General features: G+C 39.0%; 1 protein-coding gene across 3 annotated transcripts in view; it reads right to left on the bottom strand.

The window, feature by feature from the left end:
• Positions 1 to 2,884: 2,884 nt before the first annotated feature.
• Positions 2,885 to 16,110, bottom strand: part of LOC101447217 (zinc finger protein 596-like) — a 56,116-nt gene continuing 42,890 nt past the window's right edge. For all 3 annotated transcript variants that reach the window (XR_009185739.2, XM_071215064.1, XM_071215065.1), the window contains 2 exons: positions 10,823 to 10,928; positions 2,885 to 7,515 (listed from right to left, as the gene is read on the bottom strand). Coding sequence is in view for 2 of the 3 variants with exons in the window: in XM_071215064.1 (XP_071071165.1) it covers positions 10,839 to 10,928 (90 nt within the window). In the remaining variant the exon portion in view is untranslated. The remainder of the gene's footprint in view (positions 7,516 to 10,822; positions 10,929 to 16,110) is intronic.

The following is a 16,110-nucleotide window of genomic DNA, read 5'->3' on the forward strand; positions in this document are numbered from 1 at the left end:
CATATTGCTCAGATGTGGCCTCTTTTAAAGCCAAACTCAGCATATATATGCATTTCCTTCCTCCCAGTGTGGGAAATGACTCCCGGGGATGAGTCTTCCTGGCACTGAGGGATTAGCCAGTGATGTAACTGGAAAGAGACCTTGAATAAGAGGTGGGAAAGGTAAAGACAAATGAATTTATATGGCTAAGAGTCTTCAAAATGATTCAAGAGATCATTCCAGAGGTAACGCTTATACACATCTCAGCAGGATCTCATAGACTACCAAAATAGATACTACCCCAAATAGTGGGGGCTCCTGAGGGCTCTGGAGACATAAAGGTGCTATGGTTAGGGCAGGAAACTCTGGAGTTTGGTGCCTTGCCAGAGTGCTCTATTTTGTAGTATGTGCTCCCAAGTGTGACAGAGTTGGACTCAGTTGTGGCTTCTCTACACATGCCACTTCTGTTCCTTCTATTTAAACCTATAGTTGGTGCTGGATTTGGTAGTTGTACTTCCAAGAGACTTGAATGTTTGGGCTGTCCAAGTGCCTGCTGGGCCCTGAGCCTCAGTGGAGTTGTAACACCTCAGTTCACTGGACTCACCCAGACAGCTAACAAGGATGTTGCAGAATGGTCTGGTCTCTTGGAGCCCCCAAACAGATGATCCAGATAGCTCTGTGTGATTAATAACTGCCCTGTAGCATTAGCTGACTCTAGGAGCTCCTTATTATGCCACCATCTTGTTGGTTGTCTCTGACCAACCTTTATTTTTGCAAATTATTGGCACACATTTTGAGACAATGGTTGGAGATTGCCAATTAGTTAATGGAGATTAATTTACTCAAGGATGGCCCTCCGAATGGGTAAAAGTTGGCCTTTTTCTTCCTAGAAGTTCTCATGATCCTTCTCTATGGTCTCTCTTGGGCCTTGTCATTTCTCAGACTAAGAAGATTTCTTGCAAAATTGTAACCTGAGTCTAATGTTTATTGTGTGATCTATGTGCCCTACAATGGAATTCCAACCTGAGATGCAATGAAATCACTGGCATTCTGACCAACCTCCTAAATCTTTCTTCTTAAAACCTGACCCTACCATTATCTGACATTTTGTAATGTATGTGTGTGTGTATGTTCCTGTTCAGTGTATTTCCCAGTCCCACAAGCATCTCATGACTGCTCGAAAGATCTAAAACAAGAGCCATTTCTTTTGCACTTTTCTTTCTTTTTCTTCTATAGAAAAAGACACCAGGCTGTTTATGAGATAGTCAATAGAAATAGAGGCAAACAGCTTCTATAATTTGTGAAGTGTCCTGTCCTTGATAGAAGTTTGGACTACATGACTTCCAAGTCTCTTTTAATCACATGCATTTTTAAAATTCCTCTGCCGTATTGAGACAAAGCCTCCAAACCCAAAGATTTTTCCTAATTCAGTGATCCCTTGAGTTCCATGAGCTATCATAACTGTATCCATAAGCCTAAATAATTCATTTTTTCTGCCTTGGTTTTGGATTACATTACATGATTGTCAGACTCTGAGTGAAGCTTGTCAGTAATTAATTAAAATAAGAAAATGAAATTTGCTTAGCAGATGAAGTTTATTTCTCTATCAAACTCTGGGATTTATATAAAGTAAACAAAAATAAAAGGATTCATCATGTGTAAAAATAGTAGTGTTTGTTCTTTTTTTTTTTTTTTTTTTAAAGATTTATTTATTTATTTAATTTCCCCCCCTCCCCTGGTTGTCTGTTCTGGGTGTCTATTGGCTGCGTCTTGTTTCTTTGTCCGCTTCTGTTGTCGTCAGCGGCACAGGAAGTGTGGGCGGCGCCATTCCTGGGCAGGCTGCTCTTTCTTTTCACGCTGGGCGGCTTTCCTCACGGGCGCACTCCTTGCGCGTGGGGCTCCCGCACGCGGGGGACACCCTTGCGTGGCACGGCACTCCTTGCGCGCATCAGCACTGCGCATGGCCAGCTCCACACGGGTCAAGGAGGCCCGGGGTTTGAACCGCGGACCTCCCATGTGGTAGACGGATGCCCTAACCACTGGGCCAAAGTCCGTTTCCCAGTGTTTGTTCTTTAATTCCCTTTTCTCATTGTATGTAACTGTATTATAAGAGTAACTATTTAGATCCAATATATTGCAATCTATTAGGACATAAAATCTATAGATTGAAATGAGTCTATTATAATCTACTAATTCACACTTTTTTATTTATTTATTTTCTCTTTATTCATACTTATACACAATCATCTCATAGGAGAATAATGACCATTTTGTATCTTTCTTTCCAATCATTATCTCTTTTATTACCTTCTTTCAAGTGACTGCAAAAACTAAGGAATAAGGCATGCAATAGTCTGTAATGTTGACTAGAATGGTGAAAGCTGGTATTCCTTATTTATTACCAATCACAGATAGGAAGATTTCAGTGCTTCATAAATAAATAATATTTCCCATTTGTTTAACATTAACCATAATTTTTAAAAATGTCATTTATCAGGTTAAAGAAATTATCTTCTATTTCTAAATGGCTTAGAATTTTCATCATGACTAAATGTTGAGAATTACCAAATGCTTTTTCTGTCTCTATTAAGGTTATCACATTTTTTTCACTCTTAAAGTGATGAATGAGATGATAGCCTAGATTTATGGTAAATTAACTTTGAATTCTTGGTATAAAAGCTCAAAACCAAGGATATTTGCATCTATGTCCAAGAGTGAGATTAACCTATGATTTTCTTTTCTTAAAATCTCCCTATCATGTTAAGTATGTAGGTGATACCAGTCTCAGTTTGGGAGTTTCTTTTAAATATTATATATAGCCCTACCATATGACTCAGTCATTCTACTCCCAGGTATATGTCCAAGAAAAATGAAATATACATCTATACCAAAACAAAACAAAACCTTTTTATACAAATATTTATTGCAGCTGTTTTTATAATAGCCCAAAACTGGCAATATCCAAATATTCACCAATAGGTGACTGGATAAACAAATTATATTATACTCATACAACAGAATATAATCCAGTAATAAAAAGAAATGAACTATTGATGGAAACAGGGGCTTGGATGAATCTCACAATAATAATGCTGAGTGAAAATTTCATGCACTCCAAAAAAATACTTACAAAAAACAGAATTCATCCTGTGTGACACCATCTATAAAATTTTTTTTAAATTATAGGCATCTAATATATCATAAAACTATAAACATATGACAGAAAGCAGATCAGCCACTGTGGGAGAGGAAGGAAGGAATACAAAAGGGCATGAGGAAGGCAAATCCAAACCATGAGATACTATTCCACATAATAGAATGGCTGTCATTTAGAAAAATAGAAAATTACAAGTGTTGGAGAGAATGCAAAGAAATAGGAACACTCATTCATTGCTGGTGGCAATGTAATATGGTGCATCTGCTGTGGAAGACAGTTTGGCAGTTCCTCAGGCAGCTGAGTATAGAATTACTTACATGATCCAGCTTTCCACAACTAGGTACAAACACAAAAAATTGAACACATGGACACAAACAGATATTTGCACACTGATGTTCATAGTAGCATTATTCAAAACTTGCCAAAAGATGGAAGCAACCCAAGTGTACATCAGTGGAGGAATGGGGAAATAAAATGCGGTATGTACATAAAATGGAATATTAAAAAGGAATGACGTCCTGATACATGCAGCAGCATGGGTGAACCTTAAAGATACCCTGTTGAGTAAAATAAGCCAGACACAAAGGACAAATACTATACTATCTCACTTTTTAAAATAATTAGAATAAGAAAATTTATAGTCAGAATCTAGAATACAGGTTACCAGGGAATGGGGTAGGGCTACAGAATGAGAAGTTAAGGCTTAAAATGTACAAGGTGCCTATTTGGAATGACAGAAATGTTTTGGTAATGGATGGTAGTGATGGTAGCACAATATTGTGAATGTAATTAGCAACACTGAAATAAATATCTGAATGTAATTAAAAGGGGGAATTTAGATTGTATATATGGTAACAGAATAAAAAATATTTTAAATCAATGGAACTACACTACACAGTGAACCATAATTTAAACATGACCATAGTTAACAAGAGTTATAAAAATTTGCTGTCACCAATTGTAACATGTTCACACTAATGCAAGATGTTGCTAATAGGGAGGTATATGGGAATTCTGTATTTTATGCATAATTGTTCTGTAAACCCACAACTTCTCTAATAAAGAAAAAAACCTCATTTTGTTCATATATCATTTTCCTGATTTCATTTATTTCTTCAGCCATGTTGTCCTTTAGCACTTTTAGCATATTTAATTAAGTTTCCTAAAGTCTTTGTCTGGTATGCCCAAATCTAGTCTTCTTTTTTTTTTTTTAAAGATTTATTTATTTATTTAATTTCCCCCCTCCCCTGGTTGTCTGTTCTTGGTGTCTATTTGCTGCGTCTTGTTTCTTTGTCCGCTTCTGTTGTCGTCAGCGGCACGGGAAGTGTGAGCGGCGCCATTCCTGGGCAGGCTGCTCTTTCTTTTCACGCTGGGCGGCTTTCCTCACGGGCGCACTCCTTGCACGTGGGGCTCTCACGCGGGGGACACCCTTGCGTGGCACGGCACTCCTTGCGCGCATGAGCGCTGCGCATGGCCAGCTCCACACGGGTCAAGGAGGCCCGGGGTTTGAACCGCGGACCTCCCATATGGTAGACGGACGCCCTAACCACTGGGCCAAAGTCCGTTTCCTAGTCTTCTTCTTTGATGTTTTTTGATGCTTTGTTTATTTGAGTGAGCCATCAATTCCTGTTTTTTATATGTCTTGTAATATTTTATTACACACTGGAGATTTTAATATTTCAATGTGTTAACTCTGGAATTTGGTCACTGACTTGTCTGTCCTTAAGTTTGAATCCAAGCAGTGTTATCAGAGATTTTCTTTGAATATCTGGAGCTAATTAAACAAGAAAAAGGAAAACACCTTTCCCAGTACTTGCAGATTTGGCTGTGTGTGTGCTCTACTTCAGAGTTTAGCCAGCCTAGCCGTTATCCTAAAGAACAGTCTGAAGTGAGGTTGTAAGACCATCTGTTTTATCTTACTATGTGACTGGTCCTGGGCAAGCACACATGGCCTAATGAATTCTCCTGCTTACGTGGATCCAATGTCTCTTCTCACCCAGGAAATAGTATTTCCACTCAGTTATGACTGTTACTGTAAATGTTTAAAACCCAGTCATTCTTTGCTCCAGTCATTTAAAGTTTGATTGTTTTCTTATAACAGTTAATTTCCCTGCAGGCTGCTTCTAAATCCAGAGCAAGCTCTGAAACAGCAACCCACAGAGAGGTGACCTAATGCAGAATTTCAGGCTGCCAGCAGAGACTGGTGAGGACATACATGCACCCCAGTATATGCATGGGTGTTACTCTTCCTCCTCTATAACCAGGACCAGAGAACTGCACTGGTGGTACAGACTGGCTCCACACTAAGCAAAGGAGGGTATGGAAAGGATCCAACAAAAACTCAGAAAGTTTCCTACCATTTTAAAGTTGCCTGCTTTATTGACTTGGCACTTGCCATGCTACCTCAACCATTTGTTTTCCAGAGCTCAGAGAAAAATGGGGTTCTGCCAATTTTTGCTTGTCACCTAAAGCTTCCGAGTATGTGGGAGAGCACTGGAGGATCTCACTCCACTATCTTGGTGGTATGACCCAATTTTCTTTTAAAGTGGTTAATAATTGGGGTAATTGTCTTATATTTACTCATATATTTACCATTTATGATGTTCTTCTTTCCTTTTTACAGATCTAAATGTCCATCTATATAACCATTTTCTTCTGCGTGAGTGATCTCAATATCTCTGTAACGCAGATCTGCTGGTGATGAATTGTTCCAGTTTTTCTATGTCTGAAATTCTGAATGTTCCCTCTGCTCCTTTTGAGAGTTCTTTCCTCAGTTTCCTCACTAGTCCTGCTGACAAGTACTGAGATGAAGACTCAGAGGTCTTGCTTCACTTCTTTTCAGCTTTCTCTGTGCACTCTCCTTTCTTTCTCTGGTCTTAGTCCTGAGAACTGTGGCTCCCAGTCCTCCTCAGACTCCCAGTCCATCCCAGGAAGACCATTTGGGTATTTCTTGGGTTTACCAATCCTGCTCTGTAGCCTGAAAACTTTCTCCAGGCTGTAAGCTAGGTGACTATAGGGCTGAACATTTCTTCCATTTCAGGGACCACTATAACACAATCTGATGTTCAATATCTGAAAATGTTTTTGTATATTTCGTCTAAATTAGTTGTTTCTAGCATTATAAATCCAGTTCCTTTACTCCATCTTGGTCAGAAATGGAAAACAACTCATTTGATGTAGTAAATAATACATGTAATAAACATAACTTGGGTAATTGGATCTGAGATTTAGAAAACATCATATGTCCATAAATAACCAATTAGTTCCATCCTATACTAAGATATTTCTAGCCATGTAAAATATTTCCTATGGTTCTCTTCCCTAAATTATCCTATGACCTCCCACCCTCTTAGAATCAGAACAAGTTGATTAACTACCCTGGGTTTTGTTAGTCATCAGTAAAATGAGATGATAACACCAGCTTCTCAAGGTTGTAAATATTAATGGGATAATATTTATAAAATGGTTAGCACCTGACAAATACAAGGACCTTATTTACTGGGAAATATTAGATGGCAAATATTTCTCAGGTGGAACATAGATATGAAGAGAAGGAAATCTCTGGACTTTGTGGAGTCAGGACATCTAGACAAACTCTCCTGGCTTATGACATTAAGAAATTGTGCTCCCAATCAAGAGGAACCCTGAATATTGAACCATGGCTTTCCTATGTTTGCCTCTGGGCTCCAATGTGCAATCAAATTGGCCTGAATCCCTGAAGGTGAACTCTAATTTTTTGAATTGGGTTTCTTAGATTTCTTGTACTATACTACTGCCTTTTTTTTCAAGTAGTACCAAATAATTTAGTACTGTACACTGTTTTTATTGCCTTTATGTATAAATGTCTTTCAAACGTCAGTGGCATATTTCAGCATGACAAAATTTCTGAATCTAAAATATGTGTGGAAGCTACGTTCAAATGAAGCTCAGGTGGACAGAGTTAAGGACCACATATCTCCACCTACCCAGAGGTGTGTTGTGTATGATCTACTCAGTGTAGCATTGTGTTTAATAGCTTGAACTCTGGAGCACTACGTGGCAAAATTGCAGCTCAGCCATCTATTAGCTGAATGTCCTTGGTACAAGTTAACTGCTCTGTTCCTCAATTCGGGAAAAATAATAGAAATGAATAAATAAAGTAACTAGAAGTTAAATCATTTAATACATGTAAAGTACACAGAAAAGTAAATAATGCCCAATGATACCTTAATTTGAATTTGATATTTTTAATTTAGTAAGGAAGGCGGCTTATTTGCACAAGGAGTACTGTATATATATCAACCTCTGATTCTTAAAAATTAAGGAAGAATGTCAACCACTTTACTTGCATGAGGGCCAGGTCTTCCATGGAGAAATGCTCCACAGCTGGTTGTGATGACCTGGGCCACAAAATAGAAAGTATAATTTCACTCAACAGAAAAGACAGATAAATCCTACAAATGTAATCACCGTGAAAACAACAACAACACATTTTTGCTTTAGGGAATATATATGCCATGTTCTGAAGAAGGGCTTATTGAAAAAAAACAATCATTACAACACAGTTAAACTGGGGATGATTTGTATATGGAAAGGATGTAAACCACAGGGACATGGTCTAGTTGCTCAATACTGATGAGTGTTGGATGGCCAAGTGACAAACCTTTGAAATTCATCTCTATTTCTGTTGCTGGTTTTCAATCACCTCTATATTCCAGAGAAAGTCAGGGCTATTTGTCTTGAACTTTACAAATGCCAGGTTCTATCCTGGCACCTCCCAATCTCATATTGAAATATGCCCCCTTAGTCCCTTGATCCCTGTCAATACTAGCCCAAGACTCACCCCACACAGTTCCTCTGCTGCATAATCTCATTTGACTAGGCACCCACCCAGTGTGGTCATCTCAGCTTTTAGTTTAAGATTTGAGGTGAATATAAAAACCCAGGGGTGTGCACCCTTGTCGTGGGTTGAATTCTGCACCACAGGAAACAAATGTGCTCTTAATCTTAATCCATTCCCATGTATGTGAAGCTCAGGATCTTTTGAAGATGTTATTTTAAAATTGTGGCCCCACTGAATGAGGTTGGGTCATAATCCTCTTCTTGGAAGCTTTATGAAGAGAAAGCTACATGCAGGGGAAGCTAGATGGAAGTCATTGGAACCCAGAAACCCTCAGATAAGATAGCGTTCACTGCTATGTGCTTTGCCATTTGGCAGAAAAGTCAAGGACCCAAGTATTGCCCCAGAATGCTATGGTCTTTGGGGAGAAAGCATTGCCTTATTGATGTCTAAATTTTGGACTTCTACCAGCCTGTAAACCGAGAGTCAATAAATTTGCATTATTTAAGTTGACCCGTTTTGTGGGATGTGAGACCATAGCTGGAAACGAATACAACCCCCTCTCTTATCTGAGGGTTTACTCTAACGGCCTAGTTCCTTCAAAGTACTCATTTGTCCTCTAAGGCCTTGGTATTTGGGCTTCCGTCCTCTTGCTCTGCGTTCCCATTTCTCTCAGATAAAGTCTTCCCTGGTACTCTGTCACACTCAGAACAATATGTACAGGAGGTATTAGTGTAACCCTAAGATATATTTTTATTCTTTTCTCCCAAACCTAGTATGGGCTCCCAAATCACACTGAAATTGGAAGGGCTGCAGAAACATTCTTGCTTCCAATCTGTAATCAATCAGTTCTGCTGTAGGAAACATCTTACTGATGTTTACTCTTTCCCTTATTCTGAGGTGACTATGACACACCATACAGGTAATAGGAGAAATATTGATATAAAGCTATAATACAATTTATATGCTGAAAACTGTAATTACAGGACTTAGAAACAATCGGCATTTTCTTGAGGAGCCTTTAAACAGAGAAGGTCCATGTTAAGTAGGGTTGTTTGTGAAAAAGGATGAAGCATATTTAAAAAGAAAGATTTCAATGGCCGCTTGCCACTAATAAAATGCAGAAAAAATACCTCACATGTACTTTTCTTCCCTAAACACTTACACATTTTACTATATTTACCGAATAGTAGAGTTTGCCAATTGTAGAATGGTAAACTAAAAATTGCATATCATATATGTAAAGATAAAATTTCACTTGAAGAAAAATATATCAAGATTGTATGGCTTAGCCTTGAAAAGACCGAGTCAACTTAACATCCAGAAAATTGCCATCTCAAGAGATTCACCCAGAAAATCCATTCCTCTGTGGATTTCTAGGGATGCTTGAAATTCTTGATTTGTGAGAAACTTCTAAAAAATATTTTCTTTAGGAGCTACTGCATTTTCTAAAGGATTCAACTATTATTTTAAATAGAGACAGATATAGAGACTATGCTGCCAGCAGCTCAGGGGGCCCAGAGCTAGAAATTTGCAACAAAATAATTAAACTCCTCAGGCAGTTTAGGTGCTTCACAATTTGACTTTTTAAAAGAATTATTACCTGAAGCAAGTGGCTTTACTCTGCTTGCTTGTCTTCTTGCTGTGTTATTTTTCACTGTGAAGAGAGTGCCTCAGCACAGTCGCCACCTTTCCCTATGACCCCTAAATAAACCCTGTACTTAGGACAAGCTGTGTTAACCTGGCTTCTAGAATGGGATGATAAATATGGGCCAGTTCTATTTTGAGGATCCCTGGAGATAAAACACAACCCCTTGCAGATGGTAACCTGCTGATTCATTCCTTCCCCTTTTGCTCAGAGCATACATAAACATTCACTGGCGACTCCTTGGCTTTGTATGTACATTCTATGGCACATGCTCCCCCGCACCCCGCCCTCCCCAACTCTATCTCTTCCCAGCAGGGAGATCCCTTCCCTAAAGCACACAAGAGGCAGTGATGCATGTGTCTCCCTGGGATTGCAGAGGGGACCTGCTGGTCATGGGAGACTGAAGCCCATTAGGGAAGCTGATCTTACTTTGTCTCCTCCCTATTTGAGTAAACAATGTCCCATCCAGGGCCTGTGTAAGTCATGTCTTGTTGGCAAACACAACATCTGTATGGAGTGGGTTGACATCGATTGGGTAGGACTCCTACCCAATAGGTAGTGTAATAGGTGGAAATAGGGGTCTCTTCCCCCCAAAATTTAGTGTAGTGAACAGGATCGCCAAAAAATGCACCCTATTATATTGTGGAGGCATAAAGTTTCTTCAGTTCAGTAATTCCAGAGTGGTGTTGGCACCCTAGGAGATGACAGGATCACGGAGGTGCTTGCCTCCCTCTGGCTGCATGGGGATAAGTGAGACGAGAGGAACCTCGCTAGTAATGAGGATGAACTGCTGTGAAGGCTGCGGATGGAGATGTGTGAGGTGGTTCCAAGGAAGTATATGGAAACTATTACTTGGCCCCAGGCTGTACACTCCCACACCACCACCAAAAGCCATGGTGTCTAAAGGGTGTTAAATTACTCCCCTGGCGAATCTGAGTCTCCCATTCAGGGAACCCTGTCCAGTCCAGGTTGTTTGTGAGCCCAATGTTGGATCCATTTTCTGTCAATGCAGAACCATTCTTGGTATTGCTAAAAATGAACTGTTTAAATGAGGTATTTTTTGACAAGGGAAAGACGGAAGTTAAAAGATATATATGGACAAAATCCAGGGGGGATAGCATGTGGCTTGGTTCATTAAAAAGGGGTTTAGGTTTCTCAGAGAGTTTCAGCAAATACCATTAAATGTTTTGGCTTAAATGATGGGAATTTTTTCACTTACAGTTAAGTGTCCAGAATTATGTCCAAATCAAGGTATCATCAAGGTGATGCTTTCCTCCTGAAGCCTGACTACAGGCAATCCTTGGCTTCTCTGCCACATGCCAAGTCTGCAGAGATCCAGAGTGGAAAATTTCAGTATTATTCAAAGTGGATTTAATTCTACAATTGATTCATTGGGAATGCTACAACATGAGGTAGACAGTGCATCATCCCATGCCCTCCAAAACTGCAGAGTGCTGGACATTCTGATGGTACAAACTGGGGTACGTGCACCATGATATGAGGGAAAAAACTGTTTTCACATAAAGATATGGGGGCCTGTTGTGAGTAACAGAAAGGACATAAAAAGTGCTATTGAAGTCCTTAAGATTGAGGATATACAACCCTTTGATCTATTCAGCTCTTTGGTAGGCATTGGGTGGGGTTGCTGGATGCAATCCCTCCTCCAAGCAGGCCTGATCATGCTTCTGGGAGTAAAGATTAATAACCCTGCTCAAATGTTGTCTACAATTTTAGAAAAATTGTTCCCAGAAGTGATATCTATCAAAGTTCTTTACCATACCCCAGCCATGAAACTCACTGTCCAAAATGGACAGAGGGCATAATAAGATTTTTAGTCAGGTTGCTTCTGTCTCTTGGGTTCCCAGGGAAAGTTGGGAGGTGGCTGTGGAAGGGGACAGTTTGAGCATGGCCTGGCACCTCTGCCCATGGCCCACAGGGAAGTATGGAGTAGATGTGTTAGTCTGGTTCCTAGGATGGGATGATCATTGTGGGCTAACTGCATTCTCAGGAGTGCTTGGAGATAAAACGTATCCCCTAGAAGATGGTAGCCTGATGGTACACTCCTTCCCCTTTGCCTCAAGCATATGCAAACCCTCACTGGAGACTGCTTGGCTAAGTATATTCTTTTCAAGGCTATTTACCCACCACCACTGCTATATCTGTTCTGGGTGGGGAGGAAGTGGGATCCCTCTTCTACAGCAAAGAGAGGTGCCTGTAGGCTTTACCCCTGCTTCACCTGCAGAATGAGTCCTGATCATGAGGACCAATTTTCACTAGTGAAATGGGCCTTGTTTTCTCTTTTTTTTTGTTAGTAAATATTGTTCCCTAGTGCTATATTAAGTCATTTGATGGTGACACCTATATGGAGTGGGTTGACATTCCTTGCTATCCCTCATGAAGTAGAAGTCCTAACCTGCAGATGGGGATAAGTGCCTCTTCCCTCTACATATGTTTAAAAAAAACTTTTAAATATAGAAATGGTCTTTAAGTATGAGTTATCTCAAAAGTCTATTCATATTGCAGTCCCAAGAAATATTGCAAAACTGCTCAATCTTCTTGGAACAGAGAATGAGACTCAATATGAATGATATATCCCTATTTAAAATAAAATATATAAGGTAAATACTAAATTACTAATAAAGTGGACAGGAAATCATATAATGCCTGAAAAACCTATGATGTTCAGTCTGAAACCCTTTATATTTTGTTCATATAGATATATATTTACAAATTCCATCACAAAACTAAATTGCTTTGTTCCAAGGAACTTTGCAAACCTAATTTTGGAATTAGCACCAATATGAGTTTCTTTCTGTGGAGACCAGATTGAGGTGTGTCCCCAATTAACAGCAACTGAATCAGAGAGTCAAGACAAAGAAGAGCAATTGCTGATACTGGTTAATATGTGTAGGTTCACCCACAATGACTCTCTCTCCTTATCAGTAGACATGCACAAAGAAAATATATCACTACATTAGACAATGACCCTCCCAAGGAACAGAGAATCTGCAACTGCAAGCAAGAGAGTCCCATCCATCTGCCCTATGGGATCGAAGCCCTCTCTCAGTTGAAGGTGGAGTGGGCATCACCATCCCAGAATCCTGAGGATTGGGGAATGAACTGTGGACTAAAATGGAACTTACTGGTGTTCTACTATAGACTTATTATGATTCTAGCAGTGGAAGAACTTATATCATTAATGTAGAGTCAGTGGTCCCTGGAGGTTCTGAGGGGAGGGAGAAGGAAAAGCAGGTGTAATATGGGGGCATTTTGGGGACTTGGGAATTGCTCTGAACAACATTGCAATGACAGATACGGGCCATTTATACATCTTGCCATGACCTAGAAAATTGTGCAGCAGAGAGTGTAAACTACAATGTAAACCATAACCCATGTTAGGGGCAATGCTCCAAAATGTGTTCATCAAGTGCAATGAATGTACCATACTAATGAAAGATGTTATTAATGTGGGAAAATGTGGAAGGGGTAGGAAGTGAGACATATGGGAATCACCTATGTTTTTTATGTAACATTTATATAATCTAAGTATCTTTAAAAATAGTAATAATAAAAATTTGTTTTAAAAAGAGAAATAATGATCCAATTATGTTTTAGAAATTTACATTTGTGCATGTTAGGACTAACAGGAATTTGGCTTGATAAGATCGAATAATGCAATGCTAACTATAGACAATAATTTTTTTGAATGTGCTTTTTTCCTTATTCACACAAAAACTGTTACATGTCATGTCACCCTATTTTTAACATGTATGAGGAAACATTTTTTCATACAAGTGTGGATTTCTTCATCTTATTTTGATTAATAAAGAACAAAAATTTTCCTATCAGTGCTTATGGAATCACCTGTAGGAGATGGTTGCTGAAATGTTCTCTGACTGTTAATTTGGTGTGAATATCAATAAGGAACACTTTCCCTCATGCAGGTGCCCTGTGTTAGTTTACTATCTGTATATTTATATAAAGTATAAATCTGTTCAAATGGGGTAATATCTGAGACTAACCACAGTTCTTTTTTTATTTTAAACTTTTAAATTTGAAAAACTTTCAAACTTACAGAACAATTACAAAAATAATACAATCCCCAGACAAAGAACACCAACATATGCCTACATCACCAAATATGCCTATCCACCAATTTAATAATTTTGCCACATTTGCCTTATTATTCTATCTATCCATCAATCTATCATTTCATCTAGCAGTACGTATATTTGTCAAACCATTTTCTGAACACTTCAGTGTAGGTTGGATATATTGTGCTCCTTGACCCTTAATACTGCCATCTACATTTCCTAAGAACAAAGACATTCACTTAGGTAGGCACCTTAAGTGTAGTTGTCAAGTTCAAGAAATATAACATTGAAATAAAGCTTACAGTCATTCCCAATAATGTACCCGTAAGCCTTTTCTCCCTTGTTAAAACCTGTTCAGGATCATATATTGCATTTGTCATTGTCTCTTTAGTAGCTCTTTTTTGTGTTGGAATATATATACACAACATAAACTTTCCCTGTCAATTACTCCCAAGCATACCACCCAGTGGTATTATTCACATTTGCTATGTTGCAGTACCCTCACAACCTACCATTCCTAAGACTTTCCCATCTTCCCAAACAGAAATCCTATACCCATTTTTGCATCGACATCCCATTCACCTTTGCTCCCAACCCTGGGCAACTTCTATCCTACTTTTTGTTGCTATGAGATTGCATATTCAGATATTTTACTTGTTATGGGGCTTAAATTTAACATTGTAAATCTGTAACAATCTTGTTTGCTTAAATGCAAAATTAACTTCAATGATATACACAAATTATGTTCCTAAACTCCTCTTCCCCCACTTTTATGTAGTTCTTGTCACAACTGCATGTTTATACATTGAGTCCAAACCACTGAATTCTCACTACATTTTATGTATTTGCTTTTTAGACTATAATAAAAAGTGGAATTAAAACCAAATATACAATAGAGGGGAAGTAGATGTGACTCAACCAGTTGGGCACCTGTGTACCACATGGGAGGTCCCAGGTTCAGGTCCTGATGTCTCCTAAAAAAGACAAGCAGATGCTGTGACTGCTACAACAAGCTAGACACCACAGTTCCTGAAAGGAACAGATGCCAAAACAAACAGATGCCACAAGCCAGCAGACACCACAGCCCGTGGGGAGCATTTGTGGCTTAGACCACTGCACACTTGCCTCCTATGTGGGAGATCCCAGGTTCAGTTCCCACTGCCTCCTGGAGAAGGGGAGCAAACAACCAGCAAACAGAGAGAACCATCTGGCAGGAGAGCAATTAAGTAAAAATAAATAAATCTAGTACACACACACACACACAATAGTACTGGCACTTGTATTTGTCCATATTATTGCCCTTACTGGTGATCCTTATTTCTTCATGTGGCTTTAATTTATTAGTGTGGCAGTTTGGCATTGTTTACGAATTCCAAAAATAGATACTGGATTGTGTTTGTAAACTAGTCTGTTCTTCTGGGTGTATTAGATTCAGGTTTCACTTTTACTTTATTAAACCAACATTAGGGCTTTTATTTGACCACAACATTAGGGCGACTTGGTTTAAGTCCCTACTCCCACCCTTCTATATAAACAGATGCTCAATCAAAGACAGGGAAATATATGGAGAACAGAGTTTAGTTTTTGATGATGGAGCCACAGGGAGAAAGCCAAGCTGTTCGCCTAATAATTTATAGCTGGCCTTGTGGAGAGAGCCGAGCAGCTGAGCCCAGAAAGAGACAGGCCCTGGGAAGAGAAACTACTAGCCTTATGCCTGCCTACAGCAGCAATTAGAGGAAGCTGGGACCACGGAGCCTTAAGAGGAAGACTGAACCTCCGCAGAGACCAGCAGCCATCTTGCTCCAACATGTAACAAGACTGTGTGAGGGAAGTAACTTACCCTTCATAGCCTTGTGATTGGGAGCTTCCATCCTAAATAAATACACTTTATAAAAGCCAACAGATTTCTGGCACTTTGCATTAGCATCCATTTGGCTGACACATCTAGTATCCTTTCCTTTCAACCTGCATAACTCTTTAGCATCTCTTCTGGGGCCAGTCTATTGATGACAAATTCCATCAGCTTTGGATTATCTGGAAATGTCTTCCTCATTTTTGAAAGACAGCTTTTCAGATATAGAATTCTTGGTTGAATTTTATGTAAAAAGTTTTTTAATAAAAAATAATTCCTGATTGACATATTCTCTTTAGCACTTTAAATATGGCATCCCACTGCCTTCTTGCCCCCACTGTTTCTGAAAAGAAATCAACACTTCATCTTATTGAGATTCCCTTGTTATCCAGTTCTTCTTAAGACAGATGTAGATTGGAATTTCATTAAATCTGTAGATTAAGTGTGGTAGAACTGATGCCTTAGCAGCACTGAATCTTTGAACTCCTGTATGTGTTTATATCTCCTCATATAAATAGTCTTTAAATTCTCTAAGTAGTATTTCATAATTTTCAGATGAGG

Source organism: Dasypus novemcinctus, chromosome 5, assembly GCF_030445035.2.
Source record: "Dasypus novemcinctus isolate mDasNov1 chromosome 5, mDasNov1.1.hap2, whole genome shotgun sequence".
Lineage (NCBI taxonomy): Eukaryota > Metazoa > Chordata > Mammalia > Cingulata > Dasypodidae > Dasypus > Dasypus novemcinctus.